Source organism: Oryzias latipes, chromosome 1 (genome assembly GCF_053564925.1).
Source record: "Oryzias latipes strain Hd-rR chromosome 1, Olatipes_Hd-rR_3.1".
NCBI classification, from domain to species: domain Eukaryota; kingdom Metazoa; phylum Chordata; class Actinopteri; order Beloniformes; family Adrianichthyidae; genus Oryzias; species Oryzias latipes.
Genome location: NC_136237.1, coordinates 15,243,465 through 15,260,520, shown reverse-complemented (window position 1 = coordinate 15,260,520; position 17,056 = coordinate 15,243,465). Strand labels below are relative to the sequence as shown.

The 17,056-nt window shown below is 40.5% G+C and overlaps 1 protein-coding gene across 4 annotated transcripts in view; it reads left to right on the top strand.

The window, feature by feature from the left end:
• cacna1ib (calcium voltage-gated channel subunit alpha1 Ib) overlaps positions 1 to 17,056 on the top strand; it is a 439,141-nt gene that overhangs the window by 359,411 nt on the left and 62,674 nt on the right. For all 4 annotated transcript variants that reach the window (XM_023954667.2, XM_078943263.1, XM_078943351.1 and 1 more), the window contains one exon: positions 15,874 to 16,014. In XM_023954667.2, coding sequence (XP_023810435.2) covers positions 15,874 to 16,014 — 141 coding nt within the window. The remainder of the gene's footprint in view (positions 1 to 15,873; positions 16,015 to 17,056) is intronic.

Here is a 17,056-nt window from a genome sequence, read left to right as displayed (position 1 = left end):
TATGCCTGCATGGGCTTGCAGTGGGTGTTGAGTGGGTTTCAAGTAGGCCCTAAGATTAGAACTCATGTAGGGCCCAAAGTTTTGCCCATGTGGGCTGGAAGTGGGATTAAAATAGGGCCCATATGGGTCCCAACTGGGTAAAGTACCCAAGACCCATTTTGGCCCCACTTATGTGTCTATCGGTATTGCATATGGGTTTTATGTGGGACTTAAATGGGCTATAATGTGGGCTATAAGTGGGTTTGTCAGCAGTTTCCATGGTGGTCCCAACTGTGTATGCCCGCATGGGCTTGCCGTGGGTGCTGAGTTGGTGTCGGGTAGGCCCCAAGTGGGTAAGTAGCATTAGAACCATACTCATAGTTAACCGTAACTTGTAGCTCTTCTTACGTGGGCTGGAAGTATGATTGAAACAGGGCAAAGATGGGCTCCAATCAGGCAATTTAGCCATGACCCATTTTGGTCCCACTGATGCATCAATTATTATTGCATATTGGGTTTATGTGGGACCTAAATAAACCACCACGTGTGCCATAAGTGGATTTGTGGAGTGTTTCCATGGAGGTCCCACCTGTGTTTTCCTACAGTGCTATATACCAGTGAACCATTTAGGGTCCACTTTTCCATCTAGCTTTCCTAAAATCCAAATGAGAAGATTCTGTAAAATCCCAATTTCAAAACAGAATTTTCCAAATGACCTCAACAAAATGCTTTTTTAAAATGCTTCAATTTAATAAAAGAAAATATATTATCCTGATCCTGCATTATGAAAATGAGATACACGACCAGTGGCGTTTTTTTATATGGGTGAGGTGGGCGGTGGCCCAGGGTGGCACTTCATTGAGGGCGGCATTTTCCTTGCCCGCAGAGTCACACACAGTGAAATGCCAAATTCAAAGAGGAGACTTTGAGCCTTTATTTTTGACATGCTTGCAGCAGCCGGCACTTTGCGCTCTTATTTTGACACAACGTTACATCGCACCAATGTCTTCATCCTCTCCCCTCTACACTTATGGTGCAAAAAAAAAAAAGGATGAAATAACTCAGAGTGAAACAACGTAAAATAACCACATGAAAAGGAATTAGGCAGAAGAAAAACCCCTGCTCAACCCAATTACGACCAAAACAGGCAATGGGGATCATTTCCCACAATTCCTTGCTCCGACACAGCAGACCCAACGTGCACGTGACCACCGCCCTCTGCGGCAAGACACTTGCGCCCACACCTCTTTGTGGTAGTCTTTGGAACGTAACAATTGGGGGGCGCAACTCATCGGTGGCTGGGTGAATCACACTAACAGGTTATAGGGAGTCTTTTTCACTCTAACGATCAATTCTAGACCACAACTGCGCGCTCCCGTCATAGAGTCGGAGCCGCGTGTGTCAGAGGGAAGGGGAGGGGTGGTGGGCGCAGACCATTTTTTATGGATTGAGGTTTTTTGGAGGATTTCTGCTGTTGGTGTAGCAAAAAATTAGGGAAATGCCAAATATTTTTGGAGTAATCCCACTGATGAGTTCTATGATTTACTTTTTAATGTTTTATAAGACCTAAAAATAGTATTCACAATACGTTTTTCTTTTTAGATCCAATCCCTCTGATATGTTTCACAAAGACACACACAGGATGTCACACACCAAGAAATTATTGCTAAAATTGATGCAGGAGTCCAGCTCTAAAAAATGATAAAAGATAAAAGAAAATGGAACTATTTGATTTGTTATTTCTTATTATTAATATTTTCCGGTTTGTTTGTTTTCTTCTGCAGCATGTTCATATTTGTATAATTTTGACAGAATATATTTTTATGGAGAGCAAAATATTATAAGTTATTTAAGGTTTAACTTGAGTTCCTCTTTTTATTCATATTTATGTTCAAAAAGTTCAGTTTTAAATGTTTAAAAGTTTAGCTTTAGTGCGTTCAGTAAATGTTTATCTTCTTCGGCCCAAGACCTTAACCCTTGTGCAATCTTAGATGACCCAACCCCTACATTGACGTGTTCTCCCTACCATGACAAAAGTGGATAAAGGTGGAAAGATGTCTAGAAAATTCATGCATTTTTTGTGTAAAATGGCTAAATAGAAGATAGGGAAAGCAACAGGATGTTGTCAAAATTTGTATGTGTGCCGGGGGACGGGGACACTGGTGGGGTTACTCGCCCAGGGAGTAAGTTAGTGTAGAACCGCCACTGTACAAGACCACTGCAAGGTCAACAGGATTAACAAGTAACTGGACATAAGGTTTTACAGATAACACACAGGATCTAACATACTACAGTAACTTAATAAAATAGGGAACAACTTCACTTGGCACAGAACAATATCAACAACCTTAATGTGTGCCAATTATGTGATGAAAAAAATAAATAAATCCAGTGACAGATGTAAAACAAAATACCGTAAATTCCGGACTACAAAACGCACCCGATTACAAGCCGCACCCACTTAATTTCTCGTGTTTAACTAATTTTATACATACACAAGCCGCGTCGGAGTACAAGCCGCATGAATTAGGCAACATTGTCATCCTGACGGATCACGTCCTGACTCACAGAGCAAGTGTGAATTATTAGCACACAGTGGGTGGAGTCAGTCATGTCTCAGGCCCATGTATTTGAGTATATCTGCATCTGCCAAACAGTATGCACCTCTATTCTGTTCACAAGTTCCTCAGTTATGGTTTTTTTTTTATTTATTTTTTTTACTTATTGACAATCTAGGTATCATACATAAAATTACAAACAGTAACCATATAATCAACATTACATCCCTCAGTTATGATGAGGAAATTTACATCCGCGATCCCCCATTTCCCATGAGTCTTAGGGGCTAAAGGCGGGGCCAACGCCCGGCTCGCCACACTGTTGTACGTGTTTAAGAATGAGCAAGTAGCAGCAGTAGATGGAGGGGCGAACGGGAAAAGCTCTCCTTCCGCTTATGTCGCGGCAGCGTTATGGGAGTAACAGGGCTGGTTAAAAACACGCTAGTAAAATAAAGCAGCGGCGACTGAAAAGCGCGCGCCTCAGCGCGATACGCGCGCCTCCTTGCGGCGCGTTGGTCAGAAGTTTCCTTCCACAACAAACACTGTTGTTCCACGGACGCCTCGAGTAAGCCCTGGCTGCAGCCTGCAGAATGGCTCGACGCTCCCGCGCGCTCCTTGTCTCCCCTTCCTATCTACTCCGACAGCTCTGGCCAGGGCGGCTTCAAGGAGGAGCGCTTCGTCCCCGTTGCGCCGGTGAATGGAGCAAATCGTGTCTGTGCAGAGCAATCGGACTTAATACTGTACGTTTTGTGTATGAGGGGCGGATAAGTTGTTACGTGTGGGAGCCTTCAGACTGCCATCGGCCCCGCAGCTCACACGACACGCAGTCTCCAGCTCACACGGAGGCTGTGAGCGTTTCAATGCAAAACTCCGCTCAGTCCTTAATAACCGTTAAAACGATCACGTCAATTTGTGTTTCCAGTCGTGTCCCGACAAAATAAAGGCTGATGTTATTCCCACATGCGCTGTTCTCTCCGTCACGCAGCTGACCGGCTTTTCCAAACCCGCTGGTGATGGTGGATTTTTTCACGCTGCTTTTAACGATTGCTTTTAACTTGAAAGCTGCATCATACTGTAATGGCGATCACGTGCACGTTGGGTCTAATGGCACCAAAGGATTCTGGGATGCGACCGGGCATGCGTGCTTCGTTTTGTTGAACCATGACTGAAGTGTCTAAGACCTGAAGTGAGGTCCATGCTGTTTAGCTGCTTAGAGGTGTGTTGAAAAATAAATGACTTGTGTTTGGTGTTAGAGAATTCAAACCATTCACTGTGTCTGATAATATGTACACGGCGGCCGCCAATAAAATCCTTAAATTAGCCACGTCACTGAATAAGCCGCAGGGCTGTAAGCGCAGGAAAAAAGTAGCGGCTTATAGTCCGGAAATTACGGTACTCATGGCATCCTTGACAGTTCCTGAGAACCAGCTCCTTCGGCTTGTTTTTCAAGCTCTTTTTGAGTCCTTATGGCTCGGTTTCCTCCCCTGTCACGAACTCCAATAAATCATTTGGAGAGAGGATTCTCCACTTCCTTTAGTGGGACTGGTTGGGTGATAGCATTTTTCTTCACTGCCCCTAAAAAGAAATCACAAAAAACAAAGTATTCATATAAGCCTGGGTTTAAATGTATTAAATCATTTGTCAGGGATGAATATAGATTAATAAATTCATCTCTAATTACCATAAAAGACATCAAAAAGATGCAGCTAGCAGAGCTTATTCTCTCCATGACGTCCTAACAGGTTATATTGCAGAGCCAACTCATTGCACATGAGCAAGCCCATCATTCTTCTGATTAAATCGTCCAGAGAAGAGCCACCAATTTCTCCAACCACAGCAACCTTTTTAAATAGAGAAAATATCACAAGATAGAAAGATGTAGTTAAAAGTTAACAGCTTAATTAAATGGTAAATGGCGCATACTTTTATAGCGCTTTTCTACCTACAAGGCCCAAAGCGCTTTACAGTCACAGACCCATTCACCCAGTCACACACACTGGTGGCGTCTCCACTGCCAAACCCCCGCCTACCACCAGAGCCAAGGTGGGGTTCAGTGTCTTGCCCAAGGACGCATCGACTCATGGGCGTGCAAGGCGGGAATCGAACCTGCAATCTTACGATCATGGGAAGAATAAAATTTTACTTTAAGAATTAACTTACGACTGCTGACATGAAATCTATATCGGTGACTTTGTCAATTTGTCATGACTTTGTCTCGACATCTTGAGTGAAGCTACAGCTGACCTGACAAACACAAGGGACAAAATAACTAAACTCTGAAATAAGCATTATACTGTCCTCGCTGAAACGTGACGTAGCTTTCAGCTAGACAGCTATTTGAAGTTGGTTTACTTAACATTCTTGTAATCTGGAGTATAAAGTAAAACTGTAAAAAATACAGAAATAAAAGTCAAATAGCAGTCCTTAAATAACGTTAAACAAATGAATCAAGGATTTTATCCATCATAAAACACACACAATTTGTCAACTGCACAGCATTATGTTTAAATTTAAACTTATACGTCAAATTTAAAACAATGAAACTCCCTAAACCTTTGTTAAACTATTTTTAAATCCACAAAAATACATACAGGTGTTGCTTTTGTAGGGAATCAACCAAAAGTTCGGTGGGTTTTGAATGCAAAGCAGGCTAGACATCAGCTTTCAGCATCAACCGGCGTTTTCTCCTCCGCTAGCTTGCATTCCAGCACGTCCTGCTGATGTAACTTCGCCAAAATAAAAGCCTCTACACAAACATATCTGGAAACCGTGCCTGAAAGGCAGAACACTCCCCGTCTTACCTAATTAGGTCACTACTTAACTTAAACAAAACATAGCATTTCTAATCTACTGGCAAAAGAAGAACTATTTCTGAAATAGGTCTCTTAAATGTCTTTGAGGTTCCCTGTTCGGATGTCTTGAGTTACACTTCTCTGACTCTGCCATCTCTTCCAGGGAAGACAGCAGTAACCTTTGCCATTGGCCATTTGTTGCGCATATTTTGACTGTCCTTCATGAGTACAACATCCCCTTCTTTCACATTCCTCTTCGATACAGTCCATTTCCTCCGAGCTTGAAGAGTAGGAAGATACTCCTGGCGCCAGCGACGCCAGAACCCGTCTGCAAAAGCTTGCACTTGTCTCCACTGTTTGCTATGGAGATCTTTGTTTGTGACCTGTCCTTCAGGAGAGGGCACTCCTACTTTCTGTGTGAGAATCATAGCAGGGCATAACGTGGATGCATGCCAAAAAGAACAACCTAATGGCTGTGCTGTTCATGTGCAAACTATGTTGAAGGCTGCTCTTTGGGCATGTAAATTTTAACTAATCCAGCCACTTTTGGCTTTCCCTTGGACATTGTTGGTAGAAAAGCCAAATGGCTGCCCTATGGACGTTCTAGTGTTAATTAGACAACATCGATAGGCTAAAAAGAAACCAAATAAATACTTTAATTTATGTTTTTCATAATCATTTAGGCATGCTGCTGTTGGCCTCCCGTCCGGCCTTCGCAGGTTCGGATGGTTCAGGACGTCCAAAAATGAAATGTGCAGTTGGGAAACGAAAAGACACACAAGAAAGAGTCTGCATAAATTTTCAAACCTTTTGCAAAAGGGGAGACGTGGAGAAACACAACCTGTTAGGCTCTGTGGCTGTCCGCTCTCGCTGTCCGCTCTCTCTGTCCTCAAGGCAAAAAGGCGTTTTTATTATTCTGTAAGGGAAGATGAAAACATACAAAATACGTCATTAGAATGGTGTGTTTTTGTCTAGTCTGCATTGCAGGTGTCGTGGCTCCATAAAGACTCCAGTACATAAATAAATCAGAGACCAAAAGTCAAAAACAGGCCTACTGGTGACCTCGGCACATATTTTATCTGCTACTGAGGGCAGGAATCAAGCATATTTCTACAATACAATATACATGCATATATAGAATCCATTAAATGCATAATAACAAGAACATAATAAAATATATATAAACTATAATAAATGGCGTATACTTATATAGCGCCTTTCTTCCTACAAGGACAAAGCGCTTTACAGTCACAGACCCATTCACCCAGTCACACACACATTCACTCACACATTCAGACACTGGTGGCGGCTCCACTGCCAAACACAGGCGCCCGCCTACCACCAGAGGCAAGGTGGGGTTCAGTGTCTTGCCCAAGGACACTTCGACTCATGGGCGTGCAAGGCGGGAATCGAACATGCAATCTTACGATCATGGGTCGACCGCCCTACCGCTGCACCACGGCCGCCATAGAACCCCTGTAATGCATAATGAAAAGATCATAGAAACTATTATGGAACCCCTGTTCACCTCAACACTGCCTAAATGATTATGATGCCAATGATGTCTTTTTCCCAATGAAATGCTAAATGATTTTTATGGCAAGTGATGCCACTATAATTTGTTTTTAGGGTAAATCTGAGAACCTTAACTGTTGAAAAAGACTGTACCACTTAATGTGGGTGATAAAAAAATGTTGGTGGTATTCCCTGTTTTAGAAGGTACATGCATTGTGCACAATTTGCAGTGCACATCACTCTGTTTCTTGTCCCCTGGTTTTTCCCCTGGTTCCATTCGTTTGTATACATCATATTTAATCTAGAAACCAACATCTGCTTGTATATTGGGCAACTGAACTCCATGAAGAAGAAAGCCTTTATTATCATTGTTACACAAGAATCAGAATCAGAATCAGAAATACTTTATTGATCCCACATGTGGGAAATTTGTTCGTTACCATAACAACTGACAGGGGAAAAAAAGACTAAGAATAATATAAAATAAAAATTAAAAACAAGAACAAGGAAAATGTGGTATAATTTAAAAAGCTATTTGCAAAACAGTGCAGGTAAAGAGATGTGCAAAAGAAATGTGCAAAATACAGAAGAAGAGAAAAAAAGAAAAGAAACTTGTGACAACGAAATTCCGGTGCTCTCCAGCTGCTTAAACAATATAAATAAGTAATATACTAAAGAACAATAAAGAATTTGTTTAACTGAGAAATATACATATGTACATAGCTACATAACTTTCTATATTGCACTATATTGCACATTTATTTTGGCTGTAGATTCAGCAATGGCTGTCTCAATCTCAAGTTGTTCTCTTTTTGTCTTTAATTTGCACTCTTTGATCTCCAGTGCCTGTCTCTGTTTTAGTGATGCTGCACATGCAAGCAAAGCCACCTGTTCTGCTTGAGCCTTGTGACATGCAGATGATAATGATAACACTCGAGAGGATCTTGATGAACAACCACTGATAACTTATCCACGGACACAGGAAATTGATTTCCTTTTTACATTTGAATCAGTTACTGGAACACTATCGTCTGGACTCACATCTTCTTGATAATTTTGTTAAGTGAACCTTTTCCATTTTTCAGCTTCAGCTAATAGATCACAAACTTGCTTCTGTTTTGGCTAGAACCAAAACTCTTGGTCTGAGTCCTTTTCATCATCAGGTAAAAACTTGAGAACTTGGTCATTTGCATGAATAAATTAGTTCAATAGTTTTGAGCACTCATTTAAATGTTCTTCTACAAGTTTTAAGTTCTCATCATTTTTTTTGAACACACTTTATTCAAGTATGCAGATCAATTATTGACTTTTACAGCATAACGAAATGAACGAAGAACAATTGGCTTCTTAGCAAAAATGAAGGTATCAACAGGAGTATTTCAAAGTTAGTTTCGCAGGGCTCAGAAAACATTACCATAAAAATAAATAAACAATGAGACCATAATTGACAAAGAAATATTACATTGTACACTGATTATGAGTGGAAAAGCCCATAAAGGTAAACAAAACTGTCCCATTGCAAAAAACACTCTTTGCAAAAATGTATCCATCTGGCCATTCAAAGTGTTCAGTCACAGGAGTCCATAAGTCATAAAACATCTCTGACCTCAAATTAAGTTTAGCTGTTATTTTTTCCATCAAATAAACTTTCCTCAAAGCCTCCAGCCACTGTTCAAGAGTCGGGGGTGAGGTTTTAATCCAAGATCTGGTAATCATCTTTTTTGCCATCAGTAGAAGAATTTGTATAGGTTTAACTTTTTTCTTCTCTATGCCTTCTTCTGGAAGGATGCCTATTATAAAGTAAAGTGAATTTAATGACAAGTTGACCTGTGTTATAACTTTAATAATGTTTTGAATTCCTTGCCAATATGGTATCAGAACAGGGCAGTCCCAAAAAATATGTGTGTGATCTCCAATTTTATTGCATTTCCTCCAACATGACTCAGATTTATTTTTGTCATATTTAGATATGGTGTACGGTGTCTTGAAAAATCTCATCATAATCTTCCAGTTGAACTCATTCCATGTATTCTTTGATCCTGGTTTATGGAATTACATATCTGCCATAAACTAAAAGGGCGTAAAGACAACTAAGCGGGCGTATTTAGGAACTGAGTGAGTGAACCTTAAAACCGCGCAGGCGCAATTGTATCTGAGAAGTGATCTTGCGCGGTGAATTCCTTTTTGCGCGCTCATGTGGATTTACGCTCAGTGTTAAGGGGGCGTTTTTGTCACTTTTGGGGCAGGAACCTTTCTGGTTGATCTGATTGGCTGAAATTTGCATGGCTTATCGGCGAGGCAGAGGGGCGGGACCTTCATTTTTCAGTGCAGGGGGGGGGGGGGTTAACAGGCGGCTCTTGAGCTGCATGTCGCTCTCTGCCTTTTATCATATTTTCTACATTCAGTACTTTCACAACCATAACGTGAAAGTCTTACATTTTCTCCAAAATGTACAGAGCGGCCCTAATGTGTTATTGCGTGAGCAGATATGTGAATAATGCAGAACAACTTCATTTTGGAAACCCTGGAAATGCAAAGAGACATGATTATGAGGCATAGTTTAAACTGCAAGCTATCAGCTACGCGGAGGAACACGGGAATAGAGCAGCTGCAGTTTGGTAAAATTAGATCTTCACAGATTCAGACTTCCTGCTTCAATAACTCTTCTGATAAACTTTCAAATGTGTCAGCAAGTATCTCAATCATTTTGTATTAACACAGAGAGTGAACCACAAATGCATTTCTGAAGAAAAAATATGTTTTTTTTCCCCCTTTTAATCAGAATTGTTTGTTTCAAGGTGTAAATGCAGACACGCAGCGAGCCGGCTGCCAAGGGACCGTCAACAAAGTGCAACCTCTGTGAAACACCATTCTGTAAAAATCAGTGAACTTTTAAAAAGTGAATTAATGTCTATATTTATATGAACTGGTAATGAAAACTCGTCAGCATAGTCATGCTACATTATTATTTATTATACTAAATTTTGTTAGAAAGTCAACCTCCATTTTATTTCTTATAGTTTTTAAAATTTAATAGAGATATGAATCATAACATAAATGCTCAATAGCTCTGAAGATACTAAAGCTTCTTTCACCAAACCTCCTGTACTGACTAATCATGACCTTATTGTCCTACTGCAATAAAGATTATGTCATAATTCACGTTGTTTATTGTTAGGAATTTTTCATATTTAAATATTGATCAGATATGGTCAAAAATGCTCAATGGCTTTGAAGATGCTGTAGACACAAAACTTCCTGTACTGACTAATCATGACCTTATTTTCCTACTAAAATAAAGATTATGCAAAAAAAAATTCTGGCACCTTCAGAGCTATTCAGGATTTTTGACCAAATCTGATCCATTTGTAAATATGAAAAATTCCTATAAATAATCAAAGTCTTTATTTTAGTATGACAATAAGGTCATCTCAAGTTAATGATAACTTTAGTCATGATTCATATTTATTAAAATGTGAAAAAGTATATGAAACAAGATAAAATAAAGATTGACTTTCCTACAAAGTATGTATTGTAACAAGAATATGCTTTATAATAATTTTATGATTTTTTTGTAAGATTATTGATTTTTACACTGTGGTGTTTCACAGTTCACAGAGGTTGCACTTTTTTGACGCTCCTTTGGCAGCCGGCTGCTGCATTTCTGCATTCAGAGCTTAAAGCGAACAATTCTGATTAAAAGGCAAAAAAACGATCTTTTTTCTTCAGAAATGCATTTGTGGTTCACACTCTGTGTTAATACGAAAGTATTGAGATACTTGCTGACATATTTGAACGTTTATCAGAAGAGTTATTGAAGCAGGAAGTCTGAATCTGTGAAGATCTTTCTAACGTATCGAACCTCAGCTGCCAGAGAATTTAAAATGATGAATCTATTGTTCACAAGTGAGAACGCTGGAAAACCAACTCCGACAAGTCAAGAAGACGCAGCAGCAGCTGAGTTTCCGCGGAAAAGGAAAGGCCTGTGTCGGAAGATCGATTCGAGGCTCAGCGCTGCTACTTCCAGCAGATGACCGTGAAAAGCTGTCCCTCCTCCCCCCTTACCGGGACGCAGCAACGGGCGAGTTACGCCACACTTTGGGACTGCAGGACTTAAACTTGGCCTAAGGTGTCTGCTTTCATTGTTCCTAGGAGCCGCATAGCAAAGAGACGGACTCTGATGCGGAAAGGGAAGCCGGCGTGTCTGATAGATGTAGCCCAGCTGTTTCAGATCCAGAAGATGAGGACTTTGATGGATTAGAAATGCTGATTGATGACTGAAAAAATAAATCACAACCAACTCAGTTTTGCGCTCGCTGCCTTTTTCAAACACACACCAGTGTGCATGTTTCACCGGTATGTGTGTTTACGTTAAATACAGAAAAAACATTAAACTGCAACGGCCCCGTTTAATCCAGTGCTGTTGTAAGGAGAGGAGGGGGTTATGAGAAATAATATGGCCTTAATTGTGTGTTTGTCTGGCAGGTCAGTGTGTGGTGTGGCTCTTTGACTATCACAGTTAGAAATGTCAGCTCTTTGTGTCAAACTTGTTTGTCCCCCCCCCCGTTATAGGCAATCATAGAAAAAAAACGCGGATGTAACGTGGATTAAAACATTAACCAACGACCCAAAACTAAGGTAAGAAATTGCAGCGGGTTTTTTTGTGCTGTAAGTTTTTCTCATGTGAAATTTACTGCATTTGTTACCGTTTTAATGCTTTAAATCCACATTACAGCCGCCGTTCCTTTTCTATTAAAGCCCCAAAATTAAAGTCCCGCCCCGCTGCTTGGCATGCAAATTTCAGCCAATCAGATCAACCAGAAAGGTTCCTGCCCCTAAGTGACAAACACACCCCTGAATACCGCCCCCAAGTGACAAAAACGCCCCCTTAACACTGAGAGTAAATCCAGGTGAAGGCGCAAAGGAGAATTGACCGAGCAGGATCACTGCTCAGTTAGGATTTCAGCCGTTCAGTTGTAAAATACGGGGTCGCTTGGTTAGAATTGCGCCATCACAGTTTTAAGGTTCACTCACTCAGTTTCTAAATACGCCCGCTCAGTTGTCTTTACGCCCTTTCAATTTTTGGCATTTATGTAATTCGATACTGGTTTGAAATTTTATGAACCCCCTCGCAGATTGCTTCCCACTTTTCATCCTCAATGACAATGTTTGCCTCCAATTACCATTTTCCTTTCAGATCTAATGAATTATCTGATAAGTGTGCCTGCAGACATTGGTACATATTTGATACTATCTTCTTCCTTGATTTATCAACAATGCTTTTGATCATTAACTGTTCGATATGAGTTGGTGGTTGTCTCAAAGCCTCCCATTCCCCACATGACCTTAAGTAGTCCCATATTTGCAAGTATCTGTAAAAATCCTTGGAATCTATACCGTATTTATCCTGTAATTGTTTGAAAGATTTTAAGATGTCCCCGTCAAATAATTGATGTATTGTTAATAAACCTTTTTTGCCCCAGTCCGAGAAACCAGGATCTATCTTGTTTGGCATAAACTCCACTATTTTGGAAATTTTGAGTACTCTTGAAGTAGTCAAGGGAGCGCCAATGTTTTTCCTCACGGTTGACCATACTCTCTGTGTACACAATATCAAATTGTTTTTTATTTTGAGGTCTCTCCATTTTTTCTGTCCCAAGAATGGTGCTGCTTCTATTGAAACTGAGGGGGAAACATAGTTTTCCAGTTTTATCCAATTTGTGTCTTCATCTTGGCTCACCCATTCAACCAGCCCTCTTAGTTGAGCCGCCCAATAATAAAACTTGAGATTTGGCAATCCTAAACTGCCATCCCTCTTAGAACTACATAATAATTTCTTCCGAATTCTAGGCTTTTTATTTTGCCACACAAAGGTGGAGATCATCTTATTTAATATTTTAAAAGTGGAGGATGGGATCCATATGGGAAGAGCTTGAAAAAGATATAACAGGCGAGGGAGAACATTCATTTTGACCGTTTCTATTCGACCTACTAGGGACACCCAGTGAGGGTCCTTAGGCAAGACCCTTAACGCTACTGCCTCCCGAGCGCGGTTTCGGAAAGAATTTCCCTTCGTGGGATAAAATACAGTGTATATTTATTTCTTATTTCCCTGTCTGGTTCCTCTTCTGACTCTAAAATCTGCAGAAGTGTATCCATTCACACATACTTTTGAGATGGATTTTGATTGTATATATATATATATATATATATATATATATATATATATATATATATATATATATATATATATATATATATATATATATATATGTGTGTGTGTGTGTAACACTTTTATCCATTTGATGAAATCCGAGTGGAATCCCATAGTCTCCAGCACGCGTTCAAGATACAGCCAATTAACCCTATCAAATGCTTTCTCGGCATCTAAGCTTACAAGCATTGACGGTTCTGATTTCTTTTTAGCTGCCTGCACGATATTCAGCGTTGTTCTTATATTATTTATTCCTAATCTACCGGGTATGAATCCTCTTTGATCCTGTTTAATTAAATTCCTTATATTTTTCTGAATTCTCTTAGCCAATATTGCTGTCAAAATTTTCATGTCACAGCAAAGCAAACTTATGGGTCTGTGTGAGGCACAGCTTGCAGGATCTTTACCTTCTTTGTGTATTACTGATATTATTGCTTGAGACCAGGATTTAGGTGGGTCATTTTCCTTTAACGTATGATTAAAAACTTTTTGTAAAAGAGGCAAGATTTCATCTTTAAAACACTTATAAAATTCACCTGGATACCCGTCTATCCCTGGAGACTTATTGTTTTTCAGGTTTTTAATTGTATTTTCTATTTCTATCTTTGTAATTGGCTCTATTAAAATTTCAGCTTGTGTTTTAGTTAATTTGGGCATCTTAATTTTTTCTAGAAAGACTTTGATCTTTTCTTCTCTATTTGCAATGTCCGTTGAGTCCTACAATTTTTCATAATAAGCAGAAAAGGCTTCCGCCACATCTTTTGGGTGGGATACTACTTTCTTTGAGGAAGGATTAATTATTTTTGCTACGCTTCAATTGGCTTGGGCTTTGTGTAATTGGAATGCCAATAATCTGCTAGCCCTGTTTCCTGATTCATAATATCTCTGATTAGCAAATCGTAAGGCTCCCTCTGCTTTATTGGTTAATAAATCGTTATATGCCTGTCTACATTGGTTTAAAGATTTTAGGGTGTTTTTATCATTTGTTTGTTGATGTTCTCTTTGCAAATCCATTATATCTTTCTCTAGTTTCTTTTGTTTTTTTCCCTATCTTTTTTTATTTTAGATGAGATCGCTATAATCTTACCCCTCAGCACTGCCTTTGCGGCTTCCCATAATATAGTGAGCGAGGTTTCTCCATTATCATTATTTTCCAAATAGTTTTTCCATTCTTGTTTAATGTAGTTGACCACCTCCGGATTGCTTAAAAGAGAAACATTTAATCTCCATTGTCTGATTTCACTCAGTTCTCATAATTTTTCATTAACTCTGCAATCTTATTTGTTTTTGATGTCAATTGAGACAGTTTTCCTCTTCTTGCACCAATGCACCTAGTAATTTGCCCCTCCAGTCCTTTTTCTGTGTATCGTTGCTCCCTCTTGTGGCTACTTCTGCTACTGCAGCTCCTTGTTCTTGCATGTGAAACGTGACTGCTGTCCTACATGACAATGAACTCTTTCAGCTTTTCTTCAGCAGCTTGAGAAAAATGGTCAATGACACAAAACTCATCGAGCTTTCATAAAATGTCATCTTATGAAGACAATTTTAACTTCCACTTTAGACACACACACTGCATGTTAGCAGCACACACACAGCAAATACCCACAACACACATAGGGACCCCGGAGTGGGGGGGCTCTGTGGCTTGGCAGCGGTGGGGCCCCCCACACTGTAGACCTCCTATTTTACCTGCAGCACACACACAGCACACCCACACCTCCATACATAGGTGGGGTCGGGGGGGGCGGCCGGTCTTCACCCGCCTGGTCCTCTCAGGGCGGCCGGGCTTGTGGGTATCCTGTCGGCTGCGGTAATTGGTCGGGCGTGCGGCGCTGGGGGGTCGGTCGGCCGGTGGGGGTTACTGCGTGGCGCGGGGGTTGGGGGGTAACCAGAAGATTGTGAGTATGTGTGCGAAGTGCATGGGTGGGACGGACCTAGGGGCTGGCTCGCTGGGATCCTCTGGGTCTCTCCCTCCACATCACAGAGGGGGTTGGGGAGGGGGGCTTAGATAATATGGCGGGGGAGGAGGGTTGTAGAGGGTAGGGTTACGGGGGGGGCTGTGGGTGCGCGGCGATCTCTGGGATGCTCGGGCCGGGTGCCGAGGCTGGCTCGTGGAGGCGGACGCCGGTTGGGTGGTCCACTAATCTTAGCGTTAGAATTTCCCCGTTGATGTAATATTTGTCTTTCCAGCAGATCTGGTATAATTGTTACAGCTTAAAATAATAACTTAATCAAATCAGTACTTGTGTCCCCCACCTTCTCACCTCTTCTCCTTTTACTCTCTTCCACCCCCCACCCCCCCCTCACATTCTTCCCCTCTCCCTCCCCACACACACTAAATGTAACAAATAAATAAAAAATAAGACAACAAAAAGGGGTTTATACAAATCTACACCCTGGTTTCTCGAAGCCATATAACCTCTTTTTGTGATAGTAAAACCTGTCCAACACAAAAAGCCTGTCCAGGTTACTGTGTCATCAGCCACATGATCTGATCGGGACATCCCTATTTCTTATTGACGGTTATCTTACCCCGAAAGCGAAGAGGTTTAATCACAGAAGCCCAAAACGTGCATACACACATTTACATAGACTTTTCATGAAAGTGCCCACTTGAACACACATGCTGAGACCATTGTGAACGTAACTTGAGTTGACATTAGCAAACTTTATCCTGGAGAAAGTTAACAATAAAGCTATAGAATGGCAACTAAAAAAAAAACAAAATGTGCAGTTAACTAACCAGATTTTTTTTAGTAGGCATTCTATAAATGTAACCCTAGAAGTCACTGCAGTAATATGTGTTTTGGCACAGGAGACCCAGTGGTTGGACAGCGTGTCTCTGCTGATTAAGGATTCACTGGAAGGAGAGATGATTGACAATCTCTCTGGCTCGGTCTTTCACCACTACTGCTCCTCTCCTGTATGTAAGGACTGCAAGAGTCACCCACAAGAGGTAAGTGCAGAGCATACAAATCACATATTTCCTTTTTCTCCCTACCTCTTTCTTTCTTTTCTTTTTTTTTCTTTTAAACCAGAAAAAGACAAGACTCTATTTTTTGTGCTAAATTGCTTTTAGTCAAGCAGTCATGTTGAGGAAGGATCCCTATCTTTTTCTCCCAAAAACAGTCTAGGTTGTGACTGAATTCCCTCACAACTCACTACTTATTGCAGTATATAGTGCAGTCGCCGTTTTGTAGATCTGTCTGAATCTACAACTCCAAAATCAAGTTCCCTAAAAATTCCCCACAAGGATCGATGCTCACTAGATTGATGACCACAATACATGAACAATGCATTGCATGAACACTTTTTGGGTGTGAAAAAATGTTTTGATATAATTTTTATCAACCATCCAAGTTTTCATCTTCAGAACACAGTGGATTCATAAATAGTCGTTGTAAAATGTTCATATTTAATAGGATTTCACTTGGAGAAATCAGGGAGGTTTAAAAAAAATAATGAGCATGGTGTCCGAATTGCTTTTATGGTACTGTATAGGTTTTTTTACTAGTTAGGGAATAAGGTGGGAATCTTGACATAGTCCATGTGTGCAGAATTTTCTTTTTATTATTATCATTATATCTCAGTGCTTTCAGTGGGCCGGTACTCACCGGTACTTGGTACCTTCTAAAAATAGCTCTTTGCTATGCTATGCAAATACTAGACTTGAAAATTTTAACTATGGCTACATTCACACTGCAGGGCTTAATGCTCAATTCGGATTTTTTGAAAAAATCCAATTTTTTTGCAAGACCGTTAACATTTCCAAGTAAATCCGAACTTTTGTGATCTCCAGTGTGACCATGAAACGACCCAGAATTGACCGCATGCGCAGAATAGTACTCCACGGTGAATGACGTCACTCGTTGTTTGCGGACGTGGATGTCAACAACAGTGTTGTCAACAGCGGAGCTCTTTTTGCAGTATTAAATTTATTTTTGCAAAGGAGCCAGCAAAATTACAATTTTCTCATTTTAAGAAGGCATTGGAGCCAG